The 26,319-nt window shown below is 41.4% G+C and overlaps 1 protein-coding gene across 3 annotated transcripts in view; it reads right to left on the bottom strand.

The window, feature by feature from the left end:
- Window positions 1–26,319, bottom strand: part of brsk2a (BR serine/threonine kinase 2a) — a 192,165-nt gene that overhangs the window by 11,701 nt on the left and 154,145 nt on the right. For 2 of the 3 annotated variants that reach the window (XM_051951625.1, XM_051951626.1), the window contains exons 9-19: window positions 22,533–22,564; window positions 19,168–19,332; window positions 17,893–17,990; window positions 16,856–17,006; window positions 16,587–16,652; window positions 11,199–11,259; window positions 9,032–9,239; window positions 8,818–8,866; window positions 7,609–7,732; window positions 6,325–6,505; window positions 3,952–4,041 (exon numbers count right to left, since the gene is read on the bottom strand). In XM_051951625.1, the coding sequence (XP_051807585.1) occupies window positions 3,952–4,041; window positions 6,325–6,505; window positions 7,609–7,732; window positions 8,818–8,866; window positions 9,032–9,239; window positions 11,199–11,259; window positions 16,587–16,652; window positions 16,856–17,006; window positions 17,893–17,990; window positions 19,168–19,332; window positions 22,533–22,564 (1,225 nt within the window). The remainder of the gene's footprint in view (window positions 1–3,951; window positions 4,042–6,324; window positions 6,506–7,608; window positions 7,733–8,817; window positions 8,867–9,031; window positions 9,240–11,198; window positions 11,260–16,586; window positions 16,653–16,855; window positions 17,007–17,892; window positions 17,991–19,167; window positions 19,333–22,532; window positions 22,565–26,319) is intronic. The other variant, XM_022189945.2, reaches the window with a different exon arrangement.

The following is a 26,319-nucleotide window of genomic DNA, read 5'->3' as shown; positions in this document are numbered from 1 at the left end:
CTGCTGCCCTAAAGTCATCACTGCACACATTAGCACCATGTGCTAACTGTGGCTAAAGAACCACATTTACCAAGACAACTATCCAGTACAAAGCCCTAAAACACACCAAGAAACACATTAAAGATGATTTTACTGCTGGAAGCTGCAAGCCAACGCCAAAAGAGCAAACTAAAGCAACGGAGCCAAACCAGATTCAGTGAACAGAAGCAGAGGAAATGTTTGAGTGCAGACATAAAGCAGGAAGACACTGAGCTGCTCAGGTGTTCCTTATTACACCAAGCAGCCACCTGGACAGCCAATAGGAACACAGCTTACTGGAAGTCCAGAGGGCTGGCTTAGTGAAGTAAATTTAGTTTAAAGTTGAAGCAGAAAGTTAACAAAGAAAGTTGAAAATCAACTTCTGATACCTGAAATCTCTGAGTTTTCACACATAGAATGCCTGAACATGTCAAACTGGTTCCATAGTAGAACCTTCACTGTAAAAACCTCATAGTATGGTGTGTTGTTCAAAAAACATTACGAACAGCTGTCTAGGGTCGCTGAGGAGCAACACAAAAACAGGACAAACATTGGTTTCTAGCGGGTTCGGAGGGTACATAGTATGTCGTCAAAAATATGACAAAAATGACAGTTTAGTATGTCGTCCAAAATATCACAAAAATGTCAAAGTTTAGTGTGTCGTCCAAAATGTGGAAAAAACATCCTAGTTTAGTATGTCATCCAAAATGTGGAAAAAATGTCATAGTTTAGTATGTCATCCAAAATGTGGAAAAAATGTCATAGTTTAGTATGTCGTCCAAAATGTGAAAAAAGTCATAGTTTAGTATGTGGTCCAAAAAGTCACAAAAACATCATAGTTTAGTATGTCGTCCAAAATGTGAAAAAAAAGTCATAGTTCAGTATGTGGTCCAAAAAGTCACAATAATGACATAGTTTAGCATGTCATCCAAAATGTGGAAAAAATGTCATAGTTTAGTATGTCATCCAAAATGTGGAAAAAATGTCATAGTTTAGTATGTCATCCAAAATGTGGAAAAAATGTCATAGTAAAAACTTCATCGTTTAGTATGTCGTCCAAAATGTGAAAAAAGTCATAGTTTAGTATGTCGTCCAAAATGTGAAAAAAAGTCATAGTTTAGCATGTGGTCCAAAAAGTCACAAAAACATCATAGTTTAGTATGTCGTCCAAAATGTGAAAAAAAAGTCATAGTTCAGTATGTGGTCCAAAAAGTCACAATAATGACATAGTTTAGCATGTCATCCAAAATGTGGAAAAAATGTCATAGTTTAGTATGTCATCCAAAATGTGGAAAAAATGTCATAGTTTAGTATGTCATCCAAAATGTGGAAAAAATGTCATAGTAAAAACTTCATCGTTTCGTATGTCGTCCAAAATGTGAAAAAAGTCATAGTTTAGTATGTCGTCCAAAATGTGAAAAAAAGTCATAGTTTAGCATGTGGTCCAAAAAGTCACAAAAACATCATAGTTTAGTATGTTGTCCAAAATGTGAAAAAAAGTCATAGTTCAGTATGTGGTCCAAAAAGTCACAATAATGACATAGTTTAGCATGTCATCCAAAATATCACTAAAATGTCAAAGTTTAGTATGTCATCCAAAATGTGGACAAAAATGTCATAGTTTAGTATGTCGTCCACAATGTGGAAAAAATGTTATAGTTTAGTATGTCGTCTAAAATATGACAAAAACATCATATTTTAGTATGTCTTCCAAAATGTGGACAAAAATGTCATAGTTTAGTATGTCATCCAAAATGTGAAAAAAAGTCATAGTTCAGTATGTGGTCCAAAAAGTCACAATAATGACATAGTTTAGGATGTCTTCCAAAATATCACAAAAATGTCAAAGTTTAGGGTATCTTCCAAAATGTGGACAAAAATGTCATAGTTTAGTATGTCGTCCAAAATGTGAAAAAAAAGTCATAGTTCAGTATGTGGTCCAAAAAGTCACAATAATGACATAGTTTAGCATGTCGTCCAAAATATCACTAAAATGTCAAAGTTTAGAGTGTCTTCCAAAATGTGGACAAAAATGTCATAGTAAAAACTTCATCGTTTAGTATGTCGTCCAAAAAATGACAAAACGTCATAGTTTAGTATGTCATCCAAAATGTGGACAAAAACTTCATCGTTTAGTATGTGGTCCAAAATGTGGAAAAAATGTCATAGTTTAGTATGTCGTCTAAAATATGACAAAAACGTCATATTTTATTATGTCTTCCAAAATATGGACAAAAATGTCATAGTTTAGTATGTCGTCTAAAATATGACAAAAACGTCATAGTTTAGTATGTCGTCCAAAATGTGAAAAAAAAGGCATAGTTTAGTATGTCATCCAAAATATCACAAAAACGTCATAGTTTAGTATGTCTTCCAAAATATCACTAAAATGTCAAAGTTTAGAGTGTCTTCCAAAATGTGGACAAAAATGTCATAGTTTAGTATGTCGTCCAAAATGTGAAAAAAAGTCATAGTTGAGCATGTGGTCCAAAAAGTCACAATAATGACATAGTTTAGGATGTTGACCAAAATGTGGAAAAAAAACATAAGTTTAGTATGTGGTCCAAAATATCACAAAAACGGCATAGCGGTCCTTTAAGTGGCTCTCGTAGTATACATCGTACTCTGAATTGAACTTTTACAATGTCATCCTACCGTAGTCATTAAAAACTAATCTGATGTAATTTATTATAATTTTACCCTTTCCACACCTCAGCGTGTTAATGAGCCTGACAATAGAAAAGATCAAAAATAATTGGTAAACTTGCTCAGGCACAGCACTGATAACAGACTGTTAAATATCATAACAGCTGTCATGACTGCTGTTCATTTCTGAGTGCCAACTAGAGCAATACTGCAGAAAAGACAGCTCACATTTGCAAAATAAAGCCCAGCAGGGGAGTGGAGGACCAGGACCTATGAACCTGTATTTGACATGGAACCGGGTTAAAGAGAAAGGAAGACACAAACACTGAGACACCAGAAGTACAGTTTACATATGGGATAAAATCGGAGGAAGATGCAAGAATCCTCCTGATGCTGTTCCCCTGTCTGACCAGCAGATGGAGCTGTTATGAAGAGAATGGCAACTGAGACGAACACAAGCAGAGCAGTGATTCACAAGAGAGAACATGCTAAGAGCCGAAGGGGAGGAGTAGGATCCCTGTTTCTCTGTTCCTTTTTCTCTTCATCATCCAGACTGTGCATGGATGTAGCCACAGCGGGACAAGAACGGGCTCATATACCTGTTTAGGGACTCAGTGTCAACCCTGGAGCTGCTGACAAGACGAAGGAGGTTCTAAAAATGTCATCACAGGTGGATGGTTAGGTGGAGATAAAGGGCGGCCAGAGGTTTTCTGCATCTTGGTGTCAGAGATGCCAAAAGAGACGTGTGAAGAGTAGAATAAAACGGGGAAGGGCATCTTATTTGAGCATATACAGAGAGAAATAGCAAGAAAGAGAGGGGAGAACGCTTATCAGGTGTGGTGTCGCTGTGTGGCGCAGTGCATTGTGGGGGTGCGTTGAGGTGCAGTGGTGTTGCCATGGTGACAGGCTCCTGCGATCAGTCTTGGAAGTAGGAGTAACAGAATGCGAATCAGCGTACCCTACCCCTCTACTCTAATCTTCACTGCCAGGGCAACAAGACAACATTTTGACCCACGGTCGGTGCTTAAGAGCAACTCCCACCCTTTTCTATGGCAGCGAGGCGCGGGCATGCAAAAGGAAGCCGTTTTCGAGAAGCAGAGGGTGGCTCGGGGGATTTCAAGCACAGGAGAGAGAAGGGCAGAATTTTAGCTCGGCTTCAGCAGTGAGAGTAGTTTGTCAGAGGAGAGTGGGATGGGCGGATGAGGCGGTGGGGTTAAGGGTGAAGAGGTTTGGGAGAAGGTTGGGAATTCTTCTAATTTTCTTTTTCGAAAAGGTGTTCTTACTTACCGGACAGCTGTTGGACCCCAGGCTGGTCATGTGTGCTTAACAACTGGCTCTGAATCGTCTCCACTACTCGCTTAAAGCGCCGGCTGGGTCCTGAACACAGGCAGACATTAACACACGCTATAAATACTGGCATAATAGACCTCTTTTTTTTTGTATTTACCTGGCAGATATTTTAGTAGTCACAGTAGGGAACACACAGGTGGAATTAATGATGGCTCACTTCCATTAAGTGTCCCAGTAAGTCTTGGTAGAGTGCCAGAAGCCACAAAAGCAGCACCTCCCCTAAATGGAATACAGCCATCATAAACGCACCTGTGCTTTCCCTACAGTGACAAGTCAAATTGTCTGCTTGGTTGCATCGAGATGCACAGTTAGTGGCATGTAGAAATATGTAGGAAGAGCAATCAAGAGAGGAAAGAAGTAAGGGTGAGGAGAAGGGAAAGCAGAGCGACACAAGAACTTGAAATGTGAGCTAGAAAACTGCAGAAAGTCAGAGACGATAAATGGAGGCCAGAGAGGAGTGCTACTGTGAGCTCCTGCTGCCCACCTGTTATTTACAGTGTGTGGCCAGTGACATGAAGAACCAGCCTCTATTACACCCCACTCAGCTCAACGGTGCCTCCACTTATGTGTGTGTTAGAGACAAACTGAGGAGAGCGAAAGTGAGCATCCATGTTTCTGCACAACTAAGCATTCACACGCGATTGCATAGCATGTAATCTTGCATAGCCAGACCTCATTTGGTTACGCTCAGGGAGGCTTAGGGGGGAAAAAATCTTATCAAGCGCTCAGGATTGCAAGAACTTTTCAAAAATTCTCAGCCAGCCATTCTTTTTGGCAGCAAGTTTCGAAAACACCCACCTCTGAAAACAGCACTCAAGGTTCATTTAGTATTTGCTGGATATAAACACAGTTTAATTCTATTAGGTTGAAGTGTGGCAACACTCTGTGTGATGTTTAAGTGGCACCTTTCCACGCTTTTCAAGTGTACTTGTGAGCTTGGATTCCCAAGACCTCTAAAGGTTTAATAAGATGGAAAACCAGCTAATTAAAACTACATAATACTGCTAGTATGATCTCTGACCTGTAGATTCACAGCAGGAAGATACTGGGTTTGAACTCGACCCTTTCTATACGGACAATGGACAGAATTAGGAATTTTGGAGTATTCATTCCCAGAATTGCTGAAAACATTTAAGCTGGCTTTATCAATCTATTAAATCCCACTTATATTTTTGTGTTTCTCATGGGTTCATTCAGTCTTACCTACAATATACACAGAGTCTTCATTAAAGAGAAAGTTTATAAAAAAAAACATCCTCAGCTTAAGACGGAACCTCAAGACGGTTGTTAAGTAACAAATAATCTAACTGTGGCCTATAAACATCTCACCCATCTGAAATAAAGAAAGGCACACAGGGTGACTTCCTGTTATATCTTGAACAATCCTGTCTTCATGTTTGGGATAATTTATAATTAAACGTAATCATTGACATTAGCTATTGCTGTAATTACTCATAGATAGGCTCATATGGATTCTGCTGCTGTCTGATGCTGCACGTATTTAATAAACTCAGAGGAAAGACTCCTACAAACACCTGAAAGTGACAAACTAAACTTCTTCTGTTAACATTTTATCAAAACCCTGATTACATTTATTATTGAGGAGTCTCAATCTGACCTTTAGTCTGCATGTTCCTTACAGCAGAGTTTTATTATTATGGACATTTTAGTTGCAAAACGTGAAATTGTAGGTGCACGAGAAAGGTATTTTGCAAACTGTATCTTCGTTGCTCTATTTGCTGTTTTTGAACCAATAGTAGTGCTGAACAGTGGAAAAAAATAATTCCATAACGTTGCTTTGAAGGACTTGAAGGACTTCACTTGTGGGTCTTTTTGTTAATGCAACTGCATGCAGTAAAGAACTTTGTTGTGTTGAAAGTGAGACGGAAATGTTACTAGGCCCAACCCAGTAAGCCTGCTGTCTTGACTTTTACAGTAAAGTGACCAGTGCGCTGATTCAGATGTAAAGCTGACCCCTTCACCTTCCATCAGATTAACAGAAGAGGGCTTTATTATATCAGGAGCACATGCTTCATGATTCATTACTGTTGCTGCATTTTCCATGATGATTGTCATTTCTCTCCATGTGCACAGTTCCAACAGTGCAAACACATATATGTCAGGCAAACTAGAGAACTGACTATAAATACGAAATGCAGATATGATGATAGGTCTCTGTTTTTTGATTAGTTTTAAAAAAGACTGCTGACCATGGATGTTGGAATAGGAACAACTGGTCCTGAACAGAGTAAGAAGGGATAGAAAACAAGTAGATGGGCAATCTCTTGATGTGTGCTGAAGCGTCCTGACCTGAGAGCAGGGTGAAGGTGACAGAGTAGATGCCATTCTCCTTCGTGGCAGCTGTGCTCTCCGTGTAGGTGATATCCACCTGAAATTTCACCGGCTTCTGGAAGACTGTGGGGCCGGCTGTGGATTTGTACTCTGCTCGGAAACTGGTCTGAGAGATCACACTGTGGCTCAGGCTGGGAATCTGGAGGGGAAAAAATGGACAAAGAGGCAGAGATAAGAATAAAAATAGGCAGCACAAAGACTCAAGTAATGGGATTATACATAGGAAGCAGTGATGCTAAATTTTCCTCCCAAACCTTGCAAATGACAAGGTGAATAAACCCTCATTAAAATACCCTCCACATACTATGAGCCACAGTTGAAACTCTAAGGAGATTAATGCCTCAGGGAGTAGCCATGCATGCCAGGGAGACTTAAGCTAATGTAATCTTGAGTCATCCAACAACATTGCACTCTCCCACCGAAAATGAATTTGTATGCCCAATGAACAGGTGAGCTCTGAAATTGTCACGTTTTGCCATAGTGCTGGAGAGGGTTTGACATTCCATTAATGTGAGTGTGCTGAGAGGTATAATTCCACTGATTCAGGTGCCAATCTCCTGTCTGGAATACCAGCTAGCATAACCCACAGGAGAAAATAGCTACCTCCAGGGACGGAGGAAACATATTTGACATTGACCTGCACTAGCAGAGTTTGCATTTACTTAGACTTTGTTAAATCTAACTGGGGTGAGGGCAGGTTCTGTTCAATTATGTACACTGAATATCAACTACTCCCGCTGAACATTAGTTGATTCTGTGGTGCTCGCTGAGAAAACCATGATGTTGCCTGCAATTGTGCATGTATTTGTACATCTACACGATTATACCACAACAGACACACAGGTACAATCTACACTATCGCTCAGTATCTCATGCTGCGCATCTAAATTTACAAACACACATGCTCAAAGCACGGCATTCAGGGCAAAGCATCTATATGCTAATGATCAATGCTCTCTGCTGATTTTCTATTGACCTCAAGTGGGTCTGCAGTCACGGAGAAAATAGAAGCACAGAATACAAGCAGTTGACTGAATTGCTACATAAATCGGAAGCATGTTAGCAAACACTCGGAGAGAGGTTGCCTTGTAGCATGGATAGCATCCTTCATCAGACGACAGATACACAGGCGATACAAACAGATATAGTGTTGTGGCAGAGGGGCAAAGAACATATACGAGTTCAGCAGAAGAAAGAGGAGGAGGAAAAGAAAGGAATTAAGCAACAAAGCCGTGTGCATACCGAGAGAAAGGCTTGAACGATGTCTGCCTTGATGGAGCTGAGAGGCTTGTCTTTGATGACAATGAAGATCTGCTCCTCTTTTTCCAGGTTGATGAAGTTACCAAACCAGGATTTTTTGGCAAGTCTGTAAGAAAAGACGAGAGAAAAGTTTACAATGTTTATCACTGTATAGGGCTATTCATCATATTTCCTTCCTTGTTTTATCCATCCATCCATCCATCCATCCATCCATCCATCCATCCATCCATCCATCCATCTATCCATCCATCTATCCATCCATGAAAAACAGGTGAGGAACTCCCTCTCCTTACTCTACAGCTCTGGGGGGAATGGACAGAACCAAACAGAGGATACCCCTGAGGGAAATGAGTAAAACTATGCAGCGGAGGAAAGTTTTGCATGTTCTGCGCAACCAAGTTTGTGTAAAATGGATGTATGCATATGAGCATGTCTTAAACTGAGAGAGGGAGTGAGATAATCAAGCCTCTCTGTGAACAGAACGGCAAGACCAGAAGGGGCAGAGGTAGATGAATTCACTGCTGGCTTCAGCCCAGGTGCACCTCCAACCACTAATAAGCCATATGGACTCCTGTTTTCTAGCATATTAATAGCAGATGTAAAATATAATATTAGATTCAAACTTAAGCACTACCTATAATCATATATAAATACCTATTTAAATATAAATATAACGTTACTTAGTGTTTTAATTTCTGCAGCAATATAAAGGGATGCACTGCTCTGCAATAAGAAGCTGTTGCGTGACTGTGTATATATGTGATGCAGTACCATCTAAGGGACGGTGCTTTCTGGTAAACTCTCAAACTCCTTCCAGCCAGGACATTCTTCCCAACCAGGTGGAAATGACCAAGCCAGACAGCAGCCAGCCAACCAAACAGGCATATCTAGGCCAACCTCGAGTTATCAAGCCCATGGGAGCTCAGCAACATCACACAGGCTGCTTTCTCTCCCTCATAACATACTCACTACCTCCTGCTACAGTGCTGCTTCTCCAACCCAGACCAGACCTGGGGTCATTACAGGGAGCTCAGCAGGTGAAAATCAAACATTCATGGATGTTGCACTTTCCAAAACATCATGCTATCAAGAGTGAGCCTGTTTGAGTCAGCAACTGAGGCACTGACAGGCTATGCATAGTTATGACAGTAGTGGTGTCTTCAAAAAAAAAAAAGTGCAGCATCTACTTACTCTGGGGAAGACTCTGGTGTGAGGCTGGACATTTCTTCTTGTGTAGGAACTGTGGAGGAAGGTACCAAGTTCAGACAAATGTCAAAGATTCGGAGAAAATCATACTAGAGAGCAGCATAAAATTTTGAGTCGACGTGGAAAAAAAAGAAAGAAAATGCAATAACTTCTGAGACTGCAAAGTTATTCAGGATTTCTTATACTGCAGTGTCACTACCTTGGAGTTTCCTGCGGTGGAAGCGTGGTGAGCCCAGGAAGCTGTTCTTGATGGAGTTGAGGCGTGTCCGCCAAGGCATGCCTCCAATGGAGGGACTCGGGGGCGGCGTCGGAGTGGGCGTCCCAGCTGGGCTGTCCTTGGGAGTGTGCACTGGAGTGCCCTTTGGGGTGGGGAGGGGGCTGCCTCGAGGGGAGGGGTGAGGGGTAACCTGTATGAGGGGGATAGATTTGGGTGGGTGGTCAGTAAAAGGAGAGGGGACCGAAGCCACGGGGTGGAAATGGTGCAGCCGGATGGGCGACAGGGGCACCACCGGGCTGAAGGGCACAGAGAGCTGGGGATTGGCAGCGTAATGGCAGCGCCGTACCTGGGGGCTGTTCGGGATGGGAACACTGGTGACGGATGAGGAAAAGGGTGAGGCTGGGGAGGACGGGGAAGTAGGGGTCGGAGGCACGGAGGCAGAGGGCGGCTGTGACGGAGGCTGGCAGGGAGAGGAGGGTTCTGATTTGGCTTCTGATTCTGGATCAGGGGAGGTTTCGGGGAGCGGGTTCGATCGTGTGGCTTGGAGAGGCTTCGGGACAACTTTGGGCTTGGCAGGGAGCGTCTGCGTCTTGTTGAGGGCTTCTGGTATAGGCTCACAGTTTGGAGCGAGTGAGTTGGGGGTGGAGATACGCGGGCCTGTGCGGTTCGGAATAGGGTCAGGGGATGGACAAGGGCTGGTGTTGGGGGACTGTGACAAGTCTGGAGACTGAGGCGGTACACCAAACTTTCTGACAGGCTGGATTTACAGGACACCATACAATACAGCCAAGAGCAAGGGGTGGTAGAAGAGGAAAGGAAAAGAAAACAAAGAAAAAAAAGAACCATAACACATTGGGGACCCATGCAAGCACACAAACGCATAGATAAGGCAAGGAAAAAGTGTCAGAACAAACAGCCAGAGGTAGGAGCAGCCAAAGAATATAAAGGCAGGTGAGAAGTGTATATACACAGGAATGATGGAGGAATTGCAAAAAAAAAAAAAAAGACAAAGACAGAAAAGAAACATGACAGACCATTCAGTGACTCATGCTAAAACAAAAGTGAAGTAGCAACAATAACAGCAAGCAATGCACATCATTTTGAGAAGTCCACACAAAAGACAAAGAAACATGGACTCGACTCGTGTAAAACATTCAGGGCTCTGTGAACAGAGAAAAGCAAGCAAACGCAGACAGATGTGAGAGACACGAGGCCAGCTGTGAGGACAATTTAGGCTGCCTCAATAACAGGAGGAAGGTGGTATCTCTGCTGTGAAAGTTCTGGTTTCCTGATAGATTTTATTGATCTGTTTGATTTGTAACGGTGAAATTGCAGACACAGTGGTTTGGTTTTTCGCCTTGGACATTCTCCCCCTCTTTTTTTTTCCTCCAGAAACTAAGTCTCAGAAAATAACCCCACACAGAGCCTCTTGCTGAGAGCACAATCCAGGCTTTGGGTAGGTCTGAGAAATCAATTTCCCTTTCAAATCAGCCTCAGAGAACCTGTGTGGTGTGAGGAGCTCGTCTTAGGATCCTGGCTAATCTCGAGCCTTCTCAGGTTAGTCAGCTGGAAAAGTTTACTACAAGCTCCACGGCTCTGAGCAAGGAAAGTGGGATTTTCTGAAGCATTCCCTGAGCTGGATTTCCACAGAGCTCAGGCCACAGAAAAACAGAGAGAGGGATAATAGGTGGAGAGGAATAGAGAGAGAAGAGGCTTTTGGGGGAGGGGGGCAGATAAAGTTTGTGGCGCTGTCGCCTCCCCTGTGCGTGTTTTACTGGGAGTTAAAGAAACATCTAAACTATATGAGACCTGCAGACGACTCCTGCAAAGTCTGATCAAACACAGGATATGAGGAGCTTTTCATATCGGATCCCTGCTGCCTTGAAAAACAAAGGTAGAGAAGAACTTAAGGAGCCGATACATATACTAGTTGTTTGTATGACAATAAAACAGAAGGGTTATTGCAGAGAGGTACAGTGATTTTGTAAGTCCATGTGATGCAGCCTTTTCTTTCCTCTTGCTGACATAAACAGCAATAAGACAGGATCAGCAGTAGTTGGGTGTCCATTATCCCTGAAGGTGAACAACTATATAACAAGGAACTGGGTCAAGAGGTGTGTGCTGTTTTGATGTGAGCTTTGAGACTTACCCGTGGGCTGCTGAGGGGGCTGGTGGAGAGGCCAGAGGAGGCTCCGCTGATAGACCGCGACCTGTGGCACCAACACAGAGGGGAAGAAGCAATTTGTGGGATTAATATGTGACTTTTAGATGTTTCAGTAAACACAGTGGAGATGAGAGCTTGGTTACGTGTTGCACATCATCATCTATCATATAGAGGTCGCTATCAAGCAACGACGACAGAACAGCTACTCACACGTAAGAGTAAATGCAATACAACACAGTGCCTTGACAACACACATCCACTCCCTGCAATTAGTCTCGCACCATTTAGGCTCCAACTTCCGTGTGAAACATATAGTTTGCTGATAAACCAGACATGTTGACTTTTTTAAGCCTTTAGGGCCCCGAAAATATGTGGAGAGGCAGAATGAACAGGGACATTTGGTTGAGTGCCATTTGTCATGTTTGTCTTTTCCCTCGCAGATGCCGTCAATAACCCCTATGAGCGGAGTCCTGCTCAGAAATGAACAATCACAGCGCAATCTGTCTCCATCAAGTGCACGCGTGCACACACGAGTACACACGCAAACACACAAAAGCAACGCCTGTCAACACTTGGAAACACCAGCTGCTCACTGTCACAACACTGTTCCTTTTTGTCATTCAATCTAATAATACCCCCTCCTCCTTCACTCTCCCTCGTTTTCTCTCTCCATGTCAGCTTTGATGCATCTGTGAACATGTGGCGGAGTCTACAGATCCTTTGTCTCTTTTTGAAGAGATGAAGACATAAAACCTATGACTGGGGTTTTTCAACTTAACTGGTTGAAGAAGACCTCAAGGACAAATGTGAGAGAAGAGTGAGAGAGTTTAGGAAAGTAGGAGGAATGAGGGATGGATGGAAGAATGAGGCGTGGGACAGTGGGCTGGAGTGATGAAGACTTATGCTCATTCCTGATGTTGGAGCAATCATGCAGAACCACTCTAGCATCCATACAATCAGGCAAACTCCACATGAATGTGATCAGATTGTTTATTTTGGTTAAATCAACTTCCCTCTATACAACCAAAAGAAATCACTGACACTAGAACAGAAATCTTAGTCCTGAGAGTCACAAATAGAGCAGAAGCAGCAGCACAAACAGCTACCATGAGACACAGAGGGAAAAATTTAGAAACTCCCACTGCCAATATATTTTTGGAAGTCTCCCACTGCCCCTTGTATGAGTGTATTTATTGCACACAGTCATACACACAAGAGTAGGCGATGCTGAGAACGTGTTGGCTGTGATTTCTTGTTTCAGGCAGCAGCTGACCAGACAGTTGCCATCATTTACATTTAAGTCCTACAGTCCGCTGAGACGTGCCCACGGCTGCTCACTACAGCAGCCGGTTGAACTTCATCTAAACATGGCCTAAACACGACGTTCTCCGGCCATTATGAGCATATTGTTCGAGGCGCTCTGCATCTGTTAGTGTTGGACCAGCAGGTCTATAAAGCTAATGTTACAGATGGCTGTGCTGTACAGTAATGGGCTGTCAGAGGCTCACCCTTGCTTCACAGAGACGATGAATTATTGTTGTGTGCTTAATTTATAGTGAACGGCACACACAACTGGGGAATCATTTATCATCTACCATGGCAACCAAGAAGCCACATTATTGCATCGGTGCTAGAGGAGATGCTGGATCCACCAGGCCATGCTGTGATTATGTGTGTTTGCTTGGTTTAAATCAATGTCCAGGTGATTGTAGATAAGACAGAGAACATACCGACTCTGATTTTTTACACCAATATCCCGGTTCTAATTGGAGTCTTGGGGTGCTCTGGTTGTGTGCCGCACATAATCTTCAAAAATCTGGATCTTGTTTCCCTGTAGTACTCAAAAAACTGTAATACTGCGGCATGTAAACACTTAAAAATCTAACTGTTGAGGGGCACGGTTTCTGGAATAGTACTGTACGTAAAGATAAATATACTTAAGTATTTCCATTTTATGCTACTTTATTCCACTACATTTCAGAGGAAATTATTGTGCTTTTCACTTAGATGTAAATAAAATAGAACATATACAGAATTATACATAAAAATATGGCAAATTTGTAGACAGAGAAAATCCATAGCAGTAGAAACTCACTCCACCTCCACTGGCTGATAATTACTACTTTCACTACAAATATACAGCTTTATAATTCTAATATTTTTATATTGTAGTATTGCAATTTTTACTCTGATCTCAGTAGTAGAGCAATACTGGTTAGTACCACAAACTAAATTCAACTGATCTAATTTCCTAAATGAATATAAAAACATGGACAAATAGAAGAAATTGCTCGATGGGGTACCTATAGACTTTCTATTATTCCTCATTTCCCATAAGCCTGTTTTGGAACAGGCCTCGTCTCCTCAGTGTGTGACCACAGGCTGTGTCAGAGACCCATCCAAAGCACCTGTGGGGAACTAATGTTGGGCTGTGGAGGATGGAACAAGTACAACAGATTCTGGGGGATGAGGGCATGGACTGAAATGAAACAAAGCTGAAGCAAAATGAAATGGATGATGCCAGGAGTCAAACAGCAAACGAACAACACTGCCTGAGCTGAAAAACACAATGCCACTGTTCAGTTTGTGATTTAACGTCAGTGAAGAGAGTTCCTTTTCCCCTTTCTTCCCTGCTCTATATTGACTTTGCCCTACCGATATAGTGCCTCTACATAGAGCGGATATTCATATAAATCAACATACTGTTAAAATTCATTTCCTACTTTAAGCCCTGACAGCTCCCCAAGGACTCAATGCATTACTATTCACAGCTAAGCTCCTCAAATTTCTAAATGCAGGAAGACCCCTGTGGTTTCCGCTGTAGAGATCGGTGTTAAAGGTGTTTTATTTGTGCTTATTTCAGCCTCTTAAATAAATTAGTGTCAATAATTAGCAGGAGACCCTGACTTATTAAGACTGCTGTGACTACTCCACATTCAAACTGCATGAAGCAACTAGAGCAGATCTATAAAAAGGGGAAAAAAAAAATCAATTGATATTCTCTTCTCCACACTGCAGCACTTTTCCATATTTCATTTACATATCATTAACCTCCCTTCATTTCTCCTGGCATGTTGTTAAGATTTAAAATTAAATCAGTGGGATTTCTTGTGCTTTCAGTTTAGCTTTAAATGTCTTTTCAAGATACGTTTGGGTGTATAAAGATAGAAACGGGAACTCACATGAGAATTTCTCCATGTGTATTACTCTGCTACATGGCTACTGTAGCATTTATCCCAAATCTATTCGATTATACTTCACAGGAGCAGTCAAATCACCAATCATATGTATGAAAATGAAGGCCGGGCAGCTGCTCGGAACGCAACTGCTTACGTGAGATATGTGAGGCGAAGCGTCGGCTAAGGATTGACATTCAGACATTTTCGTTATGTAATTTCAGATAAAACTGTTTCCCCTCTCTTTGGAAATGTATCCTGTCAAAACACATGTTTCAAAGTCAGTCCTCTCTCTGACACCCTCTGATCTGAAGTTCTATGAATCTTCTGTGCTGTCGACAAAAGTTTAGCTGTTGGGGAAAGATAAGGTTAGGTTCAGAGAGAGTCAGTCAAATTTTTGGACGCTATTTCGCTACGTATTTGCTTCCTCAACACCACTGTCTATACACACACACGAGCACGCACGAGGAGAGATCAAACAAAGCGTGCACGAGGATGCGATAAAAGGCAGAAAAGTTACAAAAACACACAGAAATCCAGATTCACACAGACTTTGTTGCCGACATCTTTTTTCCCCACCACGACTGATCTGATGGAGAGTATGAGGGGGGGAAAAGAGACGTATAGCGGGAGTGAGAGATTTGATTTGATTTGGAGGTAGAGGGGCTGCGGTGTAGGCCTCCCCACCTCCAATCCGCCAGCCAGACAGAGAGAAAGTAGCAGCATTTCCAACATTAGCATAGCAATTCCATACTAACAGAAGGGGGTGTTTGGGATTGAAGGTCAGCAGCACACAAGGGAGCACAGGAAAGAGAGAGAGAGGTGGAATAAAAGCATAGAGAGGAGCCTCCGGATGAAATTTGGATGGAGGCATGAGAGTAAACACACTGATCTAAAGTAGAGGAAAGATGCAGGGGAGCTTTTTCTTTATAACTGCAGCTGCTGAGATATGTAGGAGTCGGGTCCAAACTGATTTCATACTCAACTTTAAACGAGTAAGGCTAAAGGTGTTCTTTTAAATATTCTTTTCAGTGCCCTTTGTGATGCTTTCAGTTGTGTATCATTAGGGGCTTATTATCAACATTCAGTAAAGTCATTGCAAACTGACCTATTTTGGGATTCCAGGCATGAAGGAATCAGTCGAGTCAGAGTGAAGGGCAGAAAAAGGCAGCTTATAAACTAACGCAACCTTTAAATAAAGAAGAGATAAGACTTCGATCGCCTGAAGGGATGAAGGAGCAGAGTGGAGGCGATGAAACACAAGAAGATGAATCTTAAACTGGAATTCAGACGCACCAGAGGACAGAAAGAATTAAGAAGAAGTGTTTAGAGGTGGGAGCTCTCGAAATGGATTTAAAACTTCTGAAGTTGCTTCCCTCAGTGAAATGAAGTGGGAAGCAAGTTCTTGATATTTTGTTGTTGGCAAAGCACTATGGGGAGAAGTTATTAATGCATCTGACATTTGGATGAATATTCAAGTTTATGACTATATTTTTTTATCGATATAATATATGCACCCTCTGCCTCTGCATTTATGTCCCATACCTCTGAAAGCTTTTTCCGGCACTCTGCCAATCTGACTATCATTAGGCAGATCAGGTTATCACCCCCTCAGATTCAATCTTCCCTGCTGTCACAAATGTCACTGCCTCTGAGCAGAAATGTGTGGTGTGATGATATATTGGTTGTTGAAATAAGATGAGGAAAAAGATTTTAAATCAGTCCGCTGTGCCTCGTGGGGGTGTGGTTCTGGCTTGACTCGAGCATTTCTAAAATAGAGAAATGGGGGGGAAATGTTCTGCATCAGGAGAAAGTGGGACACAGTATGGGAGAACTGATTATCAATGCATTCACATTATGAAAAGAAGAGATAATTGAGCGAACGCCGGAAACGGGTGGGGGTGTAGATATTAAGGCTCTGAATTGCAAATGCGCAGTCCTCCTCAGTTTCAGAATTAAGTTAATTAAAAGAGCAAAGAGAAACTTCAGGAGCTGTTGACTCTGTTGGCCGAGCTTCTAGCATTTTCTTCTTTTTTTTAGATAAGGCGTGCGGCTAATTAAAACAGACCTGTGAAGCTACATGTGTTCATCATTTAGAAACATTCATTCAGCAGAAAGCACCACTGCATCTTTTTCTCGGGTGAGACATGGAGCAGGAGGAGGTCAAAGCATGAGGAACTGATTGACAGATGAATACCTTTCTTCTTTGCTGCATTTTGTACTGGCGTCAGGAATATCCAAGCTTTTACTGTATACTGATTTACTACAGTGAGACAGGAGACAAAGCGAGCAGAGAGTCAGACTCTGTCCAGGATGCAGCCTGCTGTCAGTGAATCCAGACTCATTGTCAAACCTGCTGAGGCACCGATCCTCCACACACAAGGCTGAGTCCGTCTCCATTTGTTCATTTTTTTTCTAAATTATTGATTTTTTAGAAAGTTTCCATCTTTTCGCCTCCGTGCATACCTTTGTCCGTGCTGCGTCATGTCGATAGCCCTCCTGGCCGGTACAGGAGATCCTCCGTCTGTGACGCTGAGGACCTCCATGGACTTCCTCTCCGGTCTCCTCTTGCCGTGACGGTTCAACATGGGAGAATCCACCCGCTTCCTCGGCGGATCTGCGTCGAAACGGCAAAACAGATCGATTCAGAGCGAAAACAACAAAGCACCTGACATATCTGCATATTACTGCATGTATTACCGCGGTTCTGTCGTGGCGTGCATATGTGTGAGTGTCTGAGCGATGCTTAGCGCTGATCACATTGACATTTCAACTAATAGTGAATAAGTAATGGTTTCCTCCCAGACCTTGAAGCTTGAACTAATGGCCACTGTATTGACTGTATCACATTCACTGAAGAGGGAGTCTATTCATCAAAATGTCGGTATCTTACAGCAGACACACACGCACACACATTTGCACATAATACTCCTCTTGTTGCGGCGCTCTTGTCAGAAAATAACCCTGGCAGAAGTCTAAGCGTCTTCGTCTCTGCTCAGATTTCTGTGGGTGGAAATCTGTGCCGTGGTGGTGGTGTGCGAATGGTATCTTTTTTTTTTTTTGATGAGTTCATATCTGAACCGAAGCAGTTGGAGGTGACAGTTTTTTAAAAAGATAAAAAAAATCTCTGGCCTATTGATGCCTTCTATTTCTGCTACTATATTTCATTGAGAAGCTTATTTATTTTCAATAAACAGAAAGCTTTTTTCGACTTGAGAGCCCATCCACTGCTTCTGGAGCTGATCCAATTTCTTCTGACGGAGGAAAACACCGCTGAATGGTTCAGACAAGAGGGGCTTTTCTTCAAGCACTTATTACTTAAACAGGTTTGTTTTGTTTGTGCAAACGGCTGTCCATGACTAGATAAAATGTCATTAAGACTTAAACACACTAGTTAGACTGAGGTTTTATTTATGCATACTGGGAGCCATTATTATTTTTCTACTATGCTCTTTGTGACGCCTTTATGTAACATTCTGCATTTGTCTCATTCCAGGCCTCACCAATCTCATTGCGAGGGGGAAGGTTCTGGTCCTCCTGACTGGGGTACCTCTCTTTACGGTCCAATAACAGGAAGTAGATCATCTTCTCTTGGTTGTCACTGCAAAGAGGTGGAATGAAAACACCGGTGATGCATTTAGAAAAGAGTACTAACTGAAATAGTTCTCACACAACCATGTGTATAATCAGAGTACTACAACGTGTACCAAAAAATGCACCAAATTGCAAAACCCCTCACTATGATTAATGTCCTGTAATCTTATTTTTGTGAAACAGCTGATAAATAGATCTCATTATTAAAACAAAAGTTTAGCTTTACAGATCATTAAGGCATCATGTAATATTATGCATATAGTTTTTAGGATACGGTCCCATTTTTACATGCTGAGGAAGTTGATGAAAGTATCAAAACATTATGAGTTTGACCTTTCTCTCTCTCAGTAAATCAGGAAACCTAATATCTTTAGCCTGGAGGCCAACGCTCACTATGCAAAACGCTCAGGGATTGGCCCTCCATAATAAAGACAGATTGGAAAGCAGTAGGAGGCAAAGAGACAAGGACCTGCAACTTCAGCTAAAATGAACCAGGGGAAGGGAGATGGAGAACACAGATTTTCCTGCAGTCCAGCACTATTAGGAGATTTTCCCAGGAGGGAAGGAAGCAAATGGAAGAGATGGGAGAGGGCATGGAGATAGAGTAACGCTTGTTTAATATTAAATGGGGGAGGCAAGGCAAATTTAAAATAGATTAAAAATAAAGAAATTTTAAAAAACTGTGACAACTGTATTCCCATATTAATAACAAACGCAAGAACTGCAGGGGGAAGTCTCACTGGCATGAATGCATATTTACAGAAGCAAATACACAAACTTGTGAAACTTGTAAACTGAGACACAAATATTATCAGCAGGAGCATCAACAATGTGACCCGGGAGCATGTTCATAGTGCAAACCAGGATCAGTTAGGGGAGAGTGTACCCAGTGGCAAGCGATGTAAGCGCTGTGTGATAACAGTTAAGTGATCTATGGCTCCTAACATCTAAAGTGACAGCCTCACAGGATTTCATAAGAGCCGAGGAAAACCAAGGCTGAGTGTGCACACTGACACAACACATTGCAGTCCCCTCTCCTTCTATTCTCACAGCCTTTAAGTTCCACCCTCTTTCACTTCTTCCCCTTATTTTTCTCTCCTCGCTTCCACATTTTCACCCACTGAACCATACTTTATTCTTCTTTCTCTTTCCCGTCCCTTCGTGCTGCACATTTATTCACTCACTCATCTGAGAGCAGGTCTTTCAGTAGTTTGTTTTTGTCCCTGAAGCAGCCCAGGGAGTGCATGCTGTCCAGTACGTCTGGGTCGATGTCGTCTGCAGAGGGCAGGCTGCGGATGGTCACCTTCCTGGGCACAGGCTGCTCCGGCTCTGGTTCGTTTTTCCCCCCTCTGGGAAGGCAACAAAAATTACAACACAAATAAGGGACACAGTCAGCTATTTTAGTCCCTGCTGGTGCAATATTCAGTAAGTTTGGAAACACATTACAAGCCTTCCCCTGGCTTATAACAGCCTCTCATTTTGTGGAACTTAATGAGCACATGCTATAAACACAATATGCAGAATGTAAAGTGTTCCATCGTTTGTCTACCTCTTGTGATTTGCCTCATGACCTCGGTCTACATTATGAAACTTTCACAGTCGCATACTTTCCACAGGGTTAGTCATTTTATTTTAGAGGCTGAACAGGGGTCGCCATGCTCACCAAGATGCAGAAAGACAACTTAGTCATGCTGTCAAGTTTTGCAATCTGCCTCTGCCCTCTTGGCTTGTTTTTAGAACTTTGTTTCTGCATTATTCCCTCATTCTCGGCTCAGACACTCTCCCAGTTGTGACACGTTCTGTCTTCTGCACAAGCAGACGTTTATTTTTTGTGATTTTAAAGAAAAGGCTAAGCTGCACTGACACCATTTTTAAAAGGATTTCTGCAACATGCTTTTGCCAGTGCACCCAGACTCCGACGTATGGACAGATCTGAGTCAATATGCCTTTTTTCCATTATGTTTCCTTCCGGTGAAACCAATGAAGCGTAAACCCCATAGGCAGCTATTACAATGACACAAACCTCCACTTTCTATATGCTGTGAGCTAGATCAGCAGTGATTGTTCACCTCAAATAACCCTCAATCCCCCTGCTTCATTATATTATATTATATATATATATATATATATATATATATATATATATATATATATATATATATATATATATATGTAGTCAAACACTAATAAATCAGGTCTGATTTAAGGTTATAGTCATTTTAATGGCTGTGGTTCACTGTGATATTGAATTTTATTACATTACACTAATCACTCTAACATTATTTAAACAAAAAAATGTAACCTTATAACTTTCATTAAGGTAGGATTTACTGCAAGGCAGCTATGTCAGACTGGAATAGTTTTAAATAGATGTACTTATTAAGGTAACTGTGAACGTGCTAATGACACTTTCACCCAATGATGTTCATTCAGCACCACAACTTCAGTTGGATACTGCTCAAAGATTTCCAAATATTAATAAAAATAACAAACATTTGGAGTTTCTGGATTCATTTTTTTGGTGATTTGTGTACAAGGCTGCCTGTGTTTCTTTTTTTCCACACCACAGACAAGTTGCCTCCAGTAAAAAGTCACATTTTTCAGACAAACATTCCCCCCTTCATTCATTCATTCGTTCATTCATTCAGCCCGCCAAGCACAGTCAGACAGCCAGGCAACTTCCTCACTGACAAAACTCGAACCACATCAGTCTTCAGCTGCAGCTCTTGTCTGCTCTTGTTTCTTTTATCAGTCTTGCTGTCTGTTTGCATGATCTTTCAGAGCAGAACAGAAACCATAACTCAGTCCTTCCTAGACTCACACTAACCTCCCACGATTCATCTTTGCTACTGCACCAAAAAATATCTATCCTTGAATTAAACATTAATACCCACTGTGCACTGATTATCATCTGATTATCAGAGGGAGATTAGTCACATGAAAAAAAGAATAAGGAATGCATCTTTTTTTTTTAATTGAATTGACTTTTTAAATCATATTTGAAAAACATTTGACCTTCTTTGAAACAGGGCCTGCAGATAAAAATGGAATATTCAAACAAAATTGACTTCACTTTGATTTTGTTGTCATTTTCAGAATCTAAACAATAAAAAAAAAAGAATCAGTCACACAGAAAAGTAAGCACACTTTCAAATATATAAAACTAGTAATTGGGGCTTCAGAGATTTGGTGGCAATGATCAGAATCTTCTTATTTAAACGATCATTGCTATTGAAGGGTGTAGTGTCATCATGTGAAGATCTAAAGAGCTTTGGAAGGCCTTGAGGATGACTATGAGCCTGATGTAAAAAGGATTTCAGAATTGTTTGAAATAAGACATGACACTGTAAGGAAAATAATTGATAATTGGCTTAAAATTTGTCCTGAACTGTCCGCCCCCAAAAAGAAAGTCTCCAAGAACCCCAAACTTTTATCACAGGATCAGCAGGTAACCGAATATCACACCACAACCACCGTTTGTCAGTGAACATACGAGCGAAGTCCAGGCATTTTGGAATACTACTTTTTTTTTTTGGAAAGATAAATGAAAGATAGAGATGTTTGGCCACAGTAACACTAGACATGTCTGGCACATACCTAAGGCAGCTTTTCAGGAGGAGAACCTCATCCCAACTGTGAAACATGGCGGTTGTTTTGGTTTGGGGTTGCTCCACTGCCTCAACAACTAGACAGCCTGCAGTCACTGATTCAAATATGAATTCTGTGAGTGTCAAGAAATAAAAGCCAGCTTTTGAAGCTCATTGAAATGTTGAGGAGAGATTTGAAATTTGGGCCTTGCAGGATTTTTGAATGAAAAATTAGTCCAAAAACTCAGCAAGGTGATGTCAGTGTCTGGTGGACAGTTACACAAAACATCTGCACAAGGTTATTTCTACTGAACAAGGACAAAACCAGCTACCAGAGAGGTACTTACTTTTTCCACAGAGGAATATTACAACTTTTGATATTTCTGTTTAATAAAAGATTGAACAAGTTAATTTTCCTTGTCATGTTGTTCAAGTAGACCACATTTATCTCCATTATATGTACTTGTTATTCACAGGGCTGCATAAACCTTTATATACTGGATGTACCAATTACTATATTTATGCAGTTATATTAATAGCATTTATTCACATTTTCTCTCATTTAAAACCACACCTCTGCACCTCCCTCTGCGACCATCTGTAAAGGACTGTACTACAAATGCTCTCAAAAAGATTTATGTTAGCCCAAAAAGCTGGGCACGTTCTGTTCTACATGTTAAACGCCGGGTGCGCTGAGGTTACGTGGGTTCAATCTCCACTGCATCCCTGCTTGTTCCCTCTGCCCTGCCCCCTGTTCAGTCGACCATATGCTGCACATCCTCTTTCATGCACTACCAATTTGCCCCTACAAAGAGTGGAGTCATGCCCCGTTTAAATGTACTGCCGACACTCAAAGTCATTTTTCATGTGCTAGCTCCCCTCAGGTCTCCAACCCCTGCAGAATAGTCGAAGAGAGGAGTGGGGGCGTGAAGAGGAAAGAAAAATAAAAGAGGAGTACTTACATGTACCATGTGTGCTTCTGGATCTGTTCTAACTGTAAAAAGAAATGAGGAAGAAAAATGCAGGTCAGTACACAAACAATACATTGATTTGAATATGAAATTAATCAAAAGCAGTAAAATATTTATGGACAACGGTGAACGCAAATTAGAAGGGATCTGTTTATAGAAATGTTTGGTACAGTGTGGCGTCAGTAAATCGTTCAGTAAGCCTACTAGCTTAAAGGAAATACAACAGGGCAATACAGACAGGTTCAATAGTGGAAGTAAATAACGAGGCCTTCAAATATTAATACTGCCAATGGGGAAAAATGCATTGAGAGAAAAAGGCAAGTGAGAGAGGTGAAGCGAGAGCGAAAGAGAGAGAGGTGATACAACTATAAACAGAGAATATTATCTCCCTCACACACGCCGCTGACCCTGCCAAGCCCTCTGGTCTAAAGGGAATCTCCCATCCTCATTCTCTTCCCATCTCTCTTACTCACACACACTGGCTTCCTTAACGCTGCTCTTGTCATCACGCTTTTAATGCAGCTACTTTGTCACCGACACTGTCAACATGGGGTTTTTTGCCAAAAAAGGGAAAACCGAAAGAGACAGAAAGTGAGCAAAAGGGCAACAAAGGAAGATGTCTGAGAATGACTCTACTGTGTTTCAGATGCCCACAGAAGGAAAAAAAAAATAGGATCAATGTCACTGTAGGGACTTTTTAATTTGCTCGTGCTGTTGTTGTGGAACCACATGAGGTACACATAGCAGCTCTAATTATTGTCACTTACTCAGAGGCATAGTTCTTGTGTATGTGTCTCCATCAATGTCTTGACGTCTCCACACATCCCAGAGGATCTACCTCTGTGCTTCTGCACTAATGAATGCCTTCATGTGATATTAGCCCAATCACAGAGCCGGGGTAGAGTGTGATTACTGACTATAGGTGACTCCTGTCTGTTTTTGCAGAGGTCATGGTATTGACAGAGACACCCTGCCTGTCAGATACAGGCCAGTGGGTGACCTACTCTCTCTGACTTTTATTGAAGGCCTGGAGGCAAGAGACCGGTATCACACACAGGCTTGAAAGTGATGTGGTTTGAAATGCAGAATCACATCAATCAGTCTCTAAATGTGTCACAACCAATTCCAGCAGCTTTCAGGCAGAGGGAACGCTGCTATAAAACTGCTGCGGCTGGGTCTGTATGAGTGCACAGCTTGGCAAGCTTTTATTTGGGTGCTGCATAAATTAATTCTCATACATTTGCATTTATACAGGTGCAGGTCTGCAAGTGTCTCAGTCATATAGTTTAGAGCAGGAAGAGGCGTCAGGATGAATGGAACAAGGACCTATTCTGCCCTCAAAGCCTAAACACAGTAATCACATATTAAGTCAAAATTCTGTTTAAAAAATTATTATGACTTCTGACACTACAGGGAAACACTTTTGACATAAAAATGTATAACATGGGGAAAATAGCAAGCAAAATTTCAAGAAAGAACAAAAAAGCTGAAGACAAAACAAGTACTTTTCTGTGTTTTTTGTTTTGTTTTGTTTTTTTGGCTCTATTCCTGCCAACTCATTGTGCAATCATAAAATGCAACAATGTTAAGTTTCATATGGGTTCATGAAAATCAAAAACACAACATCAAACCTAACGCCACATATATAACTTATTGGCTGCAGCCTTTAAGCTTTCAACCTTTCACTGTTTCTGCAGTTGCTGCTCTGAGAGACAATACATACAAAGACTGGATTTTTTTTCACTCCTCTCACATTTATTTCTCACTGTAGGATTAATTTTTACTGCAATATGTGTCTTGCACCTCTATTGAAACAGTGCACCCATGATAAGAAGTAGTGGGAACTCAAAAATGTCCTCTACGCAGTTACAATGCCATGAATCACATTCTGATCTTGTATTTATATATATATATATATATATATATACATACATAAATTGTAATCAAAATGTACAACATTTTTTGAAGGGCTCTCAGGTGTTATCCACACTGGGAAAAAAGTTGTGGCTCAACACTATCAATATTTTACTACTTGTATCTTTATTGCTTCCATACTTGTCCGCATCTGCTCTCTGTAAAAACATCCTGCAGTTCAGCTGAATACCCCCTGAATTTTTTCATGTGACTATTGGTCTCAGCTGACTCACTTATGACTTCTCAGTTATTCTATGGACCGTAGAATTTTTTTTGTTTTTACATAATCTAATTAAAGAAAGCCATTTATTTTTAGTGAATTTTTAAATGAGACATTTGGAATAAAGGGATTATAATGCAACATCATGATTTACACTTGGATTTGGTTGAGTTTCCCAATGGAACGGAATGCTACAGATAACAGAATAGAAATACTTTATTAATCCCCCAGGGGAAATTCAGTAAGAAGAAGTATCAGGACTGTCTGAAAGTTAAACATCTAAAGATTCTTTCTACTTTTATAGTTTGTCTCTGATAGATGGTGTAAATTTGGCAACTTTTCAAAGTCAACAATGCTTTCAAACCTGCTAGTGTGTATAAAGGTCATATTGGTGTCAGCAAGTGTTTTCAGTGCATTTGTTAAAAGTTTTTAGTGTCTAATTTCCTGCTGAGGTAAATATTATTTGGCACTTAGGGAGATACAGAACAAATACACACCAACTTCCTTTATTTCCCTTCCAGCAGCCTTGGTACTTCATCTACTTCATCCCCACGAGGGTCTTATCTATCTGTGATGAACTGCTCTTTAATATAATAAGCTTGCCAATCCTCTTCATTAGCCAGGTATCACGAGGAGACAGATCTTTTCAGGGTGTCTCTGTTCCTTTGACTAGTGAAGATGAGATGATTTTGTTGAGGTGGCTGGCCCAGTTGCCTCCGGGGCCCTGACTACACAGGCAGGAAATGAAGAGAAAAGCTTTCATTGGGCTAAGCCCCTTAAGCCCGGGTACGTGCCCTCCCACTCAGACTCTGAGGGGGGCTCGGCTTTGTGCGTGTTTACTTGCGTGCATGTCCTAGCAAAATCTAATTAACAGAAGATGACAACAGACAGACTGAAATGCAGCCAGTAGTTATGGTCTGATTACCCAATCGATTTGATTCAACAAGCTATTGTCAACATTATTATGAAAAATAATCCCGAGCAAAAGAGTTTCATGTTCTCTTATGATGTCATTCCCACCCTTGGGTGCACCTGTCTCATCTCTGACCACTAAACTCCAGGAACGCTCAATCTAACAAGGCTGTTTGACATTCTGCGAGGTTACTACACATCCCCAGAGCTCTGTTTGGACTCCTTGTGTGAGAGAGGGGAGCAGACAGGTAGCATATTCTCTCCCAGCAGCTCGGTCTGTGCATAACCCTTTGTTGAGGACATTGCTGGAGGCTGGTGGACATATCTAGGGGATCTCAGGGTGACCTGTACCCATCACGCAGAGGGAACAGGAAAATAAAGCATATAGTGTGCATACAGCATAATAAAAAGGAGTGATCTTTCCATTTATGTAGCAACACTGCTGCTTATCTGTGATTCCTCACCTGCAAATGAGCATCTTTCTAAACCTTCTTTTTTACTTGTCCTTCACATTTCTGTTACTTTAAGTTAATCTGACATGTGAAAGATAAACTAAAGCACATAGAAATGGAGCAGCAGCAGTCACCAAGAGTAGCATCACCACATTTGCTTACAGGCAAGTGCATTAAAATAGAGATACCTGTGTGCATGCAGTGCATGTGTGAAAAGATGGGTTTTATTTTGTATGTGTGTCCAAATACACTAACTTGTCTGCTTCTGTTGTACATTTTC

The sequence above is a fragment of the Acanthochromis polyacanthus genome, chromosome 8, assembly GCF_021347895.1.
Source record: "Acanthochromis polyacanthus isolate Apoly-LR-REF ecotype Palm Island chromosome 8, KAUST_Apoly_ChrSc, whole genome shotgun sequence".
Classification (NCBI taxonomy): Eukaryota; Metazoa; Chordata; class Actinopteri; family Pomacentridae; genus Acanthochromis; species Acanthochromis polyacanthus.
Note: the sequence above shows the minus strand (reverse complement) of the source record. Positions and strands in the feature narration are given on the sequence as shown.